This window comes from Crotalus tigris, unplaced genomic scaffold, assembly GCF_016545835.1.
Source record: "Crotalus tigris isolate CLP2741 ecotype Arizona unplaced genomic scaffold, ASM1654583v1 scf7180000017701.1507938, whole genome shotgun sequence".
Classification (NCBI taxonomy): domain Eukaryota; kingdom Metazoa; phylum Chordata; class Lepidosauria; order Squamata; family Viperidae; genus Crotalus; species Crotalus tigris.
Window position 1 is genome coordinate 1,066,267 of NW_024096577.1, and position 4,824 is coordinate 1,071,090.

The 4,824-nt window shown below is 40.5% G+C and overlaps 1 protein-coding gene across 1 annotated transcript in view; it reads right to left on the reverse strand.

The window, feature by feature from the left end:
* The window catches only part of INSR (insulin receptor), an 84,472-nt gene extending 79,935 nt beyond the window's left edge, over positions 1-4,537 (reverse strand). The window contains exon 1 of the mRNA XM_039338509.1: positions 3,927-4,537. Within this exon, the coding sequence (XP_039194443.1) occupies positions 3,927-4,017 (91 nt within the window). The 5' untranslated portion in view covers positions 4,018-4,537. The remainder of the gene's footprint in view (positions 1-3,926) is intronic.
* Positions 4,538-4,824: the final 287 nt, after the last annotated feature.

Consider the following 4,824-nt stretch of genomic DNA (forward strand, 5'->3'; position numbering starts at 1 on the left):
AGTAGTACTACTATTATTTTCTGCAGGAACTTGTTTAGGTTTCTTTCATTTACCTCATTTTGCTTAAATGCCAATACCTACCCACAAACATGTTTTGTTTATTTAAAGGTAATACTTACTACATTAAAAAGAAGTTACTTTGTACCAGCTACCAAATGCTGTAAAATATTTGTTTTTGTGTATGTGCTCAGAGAGATAGACAACCCTCAAGATGGAACTGTGTATTTTCTTGGCACAACTCAAAAACCCACAATGCTAACCAGCACTTTGCATAAAAGAATGTTAACATAACCTATCTGGCAAAGTGTCATTTTGACTCCCTATTTTATATATAGCCAGCTCTGAATATATAGACAGGGATTGTACAATTATACCTCTGCATGTTCCCAATGCCACATTTGAGAGAAACAGTTTTAGAAACTGATGCAGAAGGCAAATTAAAAACATTGGGAAGGAGAAACTAGGACCCATTTCAAAATATTTGTGGCAAAACATTAAAAGTGGTAGAATTCAAACAGTCTGGTTAAGCACTGGAATTATTGTAGTCAACCTTAAGTGAAATGTTTCAACAACCAACATAAAATTTAATGTCTCTGTATGTGTATGTGTACACACACACACAAATTTGGATTTAATATTTTCCTTACATTGGGGACAAAGTGGTTCCCTTACTAAAACACTCTGAAATGCCAAAAGAACTGTAGCCATATCATATTCAAATGCCTTTTGGACCTTGAACTTTCCCTCAATAACTCTCAAATCTTTTTCTTTAGGAAAAAAAAAGACTTCATCTTGAAATAGAAGGCCTCTCCATGCAAAAGGCTATGTTTTATTTTTTACCCAATGCAATTCACAGCATGCAAAAATTCTCAAGTTAAATTCCAGAAGTAATGGTTTTAGTCCCATCTAATATTCCAAATATATTTCTCATATTAAATGGCTCATTTTTCTAAACACAATACAAATCAAGGAAACCAGAAAAAGGATGCACTTTTTACCCATAGAAAAATAAAAGTACCGTAATGTTATTTCTTACACCTATGGTTTAGCCCAGGTTTGGCTCTTTTATGACTCGTGGACTTCAACTCCCAGAATTCCTGAGCCAGCCATGCTGAGGGGAAAGGGACAGTTTCCAAGCTGAGCCATGCTGGCTCAGGAATTCTGGGAGTTGGTCCATGAGTCATAAAAGAGCCATAACAGAGCCAAGGTTGCCTACCCCTGGTTTAGGCTTATAGTAGTTGATATTGTAAAGATTTCCCGTCCAGTCATGTCGGACTCTAGGGCGCAGTGCTCATTTCTGTTTCTTAGCTGAGAGAGCCAGCATTGTCCAAATATACTTCGGTGATCATGTGCAGGCATGACTATACACTGAGGTGCATAGAATGCTGTTACCTTTCCACTGAAATGGCACCTATATCTACTTGCATTTGCATTCTTTCTAACTGCTAGGTGGGCAGGAGCTGGAGTAAGTAATGGGAGCTCACCCTGTCAAGCAACCTAGACTGTCAGGTTTCTAGCTAATGAGCTCAGTGTCTTTAACCGTTGAGCCATCTTGTCCCCTTCCTTTATTTGGGGGCCACAATTTGCTGTCCCATTGTGACAAACAAATCTGCCTTTTGCTTCCACACAATAGAACTTTTATAATCATTATAACAGACAAGGAAGCTAATTGAGACAGAAAGAGGGGTGCAAACCCATAAAAGAATAATTCCATGGCTTTATGGAAGTAATCCAGTTCAATACTATTTACTTTTACTAATCCTTGAAATATTTATTGGAAGAATGGGTGGAAAATAAAGAATTAATAAAACTGAAAAAGTCTTTAAGGCTATTCACAGGCACAGTACATGTACGCACATCATAACAAACATAGCTATTAAAATAAATTTAATAATTTCACTACTTCACAGAAAACATTATTGAATTCCTAACCAGTACCAGAACTTCAAATATAGATGTATGTTCTTGCTTCTTCCTTCCTGATGTTCAAAGGAAAGAAGAAGAAAAGCATGATGTGATCTCGCTACTATTGTAATCTAATTTAATTCTGGGTTATGCTCACCAAGTGGACCCAAAGGTACTTTCTTTCAAAAGGTAATTGGATTTTCTTGTTTTGCTTGAAGATAGTCCAGTTGCCTTTTGAAAGAAAGCACCTTTGGGTCAACCATGACCTCGACAACTGAGAATCTCCATAGAAATTCACCAAGCGGACAATCAATGATGTTCTTCAGCTGTAGAAAAAGATGAAGATGCATGCTTCACCCTTTGGCCAATTTTACCCAGAAAATGCAAGATCCTGGGCACAGAGAATGCTCCTTTACCATAAAATGTCATAAATACTAATGTCAGTAAGTTGCTGTTAACAATAGTATAAACAGTACAGTTGTTAACATTCTTGAATGAGAAATCTATTGCCTATCCCAAATGATCTACTCTGGACTATAACGTATTTTTTAAATTATTATTCCATCTAAGCCAGGATACATCTTGAAAAAAAAAAGCAGATGCTTGAACTAGATACCACTGAAAGGCCCAAATATGAATCCTAAAAAAACACATGATTAAATAATATTAATGTTATGTGAAATATACAATAGTATATATACATATATATATATACCATAGCATATCAACTGGCAAAAATATTCAGAATAAAATGTTACATGCAATTTTTTGTCTGAGGATTTATTCTGCGTTTAAATGATCCTTTATGTGTTTAAGAGCAATATTTACAATAATTAACACATCTAGATTATATGGAGGGTAAGCAGAATATAAACATGTTGAAATAAACAAGTATACTGACATATCCAGGGTGTTATCCAATAAACACTTTTAAGAGTTCTGCTTATTTTAGAGTAGCAAAAAATACAAAAGTAATTCTTGTACAGAATTCAATCACAATTTACACAGTAAAGTTTTTCTTTGATAGTGACAATATACTTTTTTCTATCTTGAAAAAGCTTGAAGGGGATTCACACTAAATAATTCTTAATAAAAGATACTAAACTATAAAATTTTAGTGTAAATAAATATTAGATATTATTAAGCCAGTATCAGGTTAAGATAATTCTTGAGTTGTTTTAAACTTTCTACAAACTGCATGGAATAGAGCTATTATAAAGTACAATAAATTAGTTGACAAACTGTCATAAGATTTTTACCACCATAAAACTCACAAGCTGAGGATGTAATATCCATATTACTATCGCATTTTACTTAGGAAGCAAAAAGAGACACACATAGGACTCATCCAGTTCCTTAACAAGTAATTTTAGTACTACTAAATTACTAATACAATTATTACAATAACAATGATCAAAATAATAACAATATAAAACACCCACAGAAGCCTCAGAGCAAATACTTCTGGAGAAAAAATGGACTAGAAAACCCAGCCTTAGTCTCATTCAATAGGTTATCTCCACCTTTGTAACTGTTTGTGCCATTGCACTGACAAAACATTTCACTGGAAAACTTTCAAAGCACACTCCCATGAAGGAAATTGTCTACTATAAGTACACATGTGCCTAGTTTTCAACTTAAATCGGAGTGTGAGAAAAACTCCAAAACATCCTGTAAACCTCTCAGAATCACTTAAGTAAGATGGGAGATGTAAAAATGAGATGAGATAGGATGGATGGATGGATGGATGGATGGACGGATAGACAGAGATCCCTCAGACGCCTCTGACAAACAAGTTATTTACCAAGAGACATACCTTTGGCAGCCCTAGGTAAGCGCTTCCAAATAACCTCACCCCAAGTAAGTGATATAAAGGCTGCACCACAGCAATACAACCAGCGAGACATACATGCATATTATTGCCTCCGCTGTTTCTGCCGCTATTACTATTCAAAGTAGGACTCCAAAAAATGCTACCCCGAACCACCACTACGACCCCCTTCCTCTTCCTTGGCACTCACCCTTGGCCAGGCTCCAGGTGCCCATCCCAGTCAGAGTTATGGCCAAGGCCAAAGCCAGGGCCGGCCCCGACCACCACCGCGCGGGACGCATGGCGAGGAGGAGGAGGAGGAGGGGGAGGCGGCTGTGGGCTGCGCTGTCAGGAGCAGTCGAGACTCCGGGCCCGGTTCTGCGTCAGGCTCTGCAGGACCGCCGTTTGTGCTGCTGCCGTTCGGCGGGGCCTTCTCATACCCGCCAGCGAGGGCAAGAAGGAACCCGCCTCCTACCCGCGCCAGTCACCGTCTGACAGAAGCGCTGAACGGCGTTGTATGGGTCGGTCAATTGGTCTGTGGGTCCGTCGGCGGTGAACAAAACAGCCCCGCCGCGCCTCCTCCTGCAGCCAAGCGCGCCCAGCCGTGCGTGGCCTTTCCTCCGCCTTCCTTTCCCTCGCGGATCGCGGTGGACAAAAACAACGAAGCCTCCCACTGTAGCCAAAGCCACCCCCGCTAAACAAGCAGCAGCCGCGGTGGCGGCGGCGGCGGCGGACCGTAGGGCGGAGAAGCGAAGAGCAACGAGGCGCGGCGAAGGGCCGGGCCTGATGAGTCCTGGTCCTCCTCCTCCTCCTCCCCCTTCTCAACTATGAGCCGGGCAGCCCTGGAGACGCGAGGGAAAAAGCGGCTCCCGGAGCCCGGACGGGATGGCAGGCGACGGTGACAGTCGCGGGCAAGGAGAACATCCCGCGCACTTCTTCGAGGAGCTTCATCCCGTACTGGCATGCGAGGGAGGAGGGTTCATATTACATATATATGCACTGTATATATATATATGCAATACGTCTTTTTTTTTTTACCTTTTCGTCTTTTGACTGGACGGGTGCTGGGGGGGGGGCAATGAGGGATCATGAATTGACGTAAGGACTGC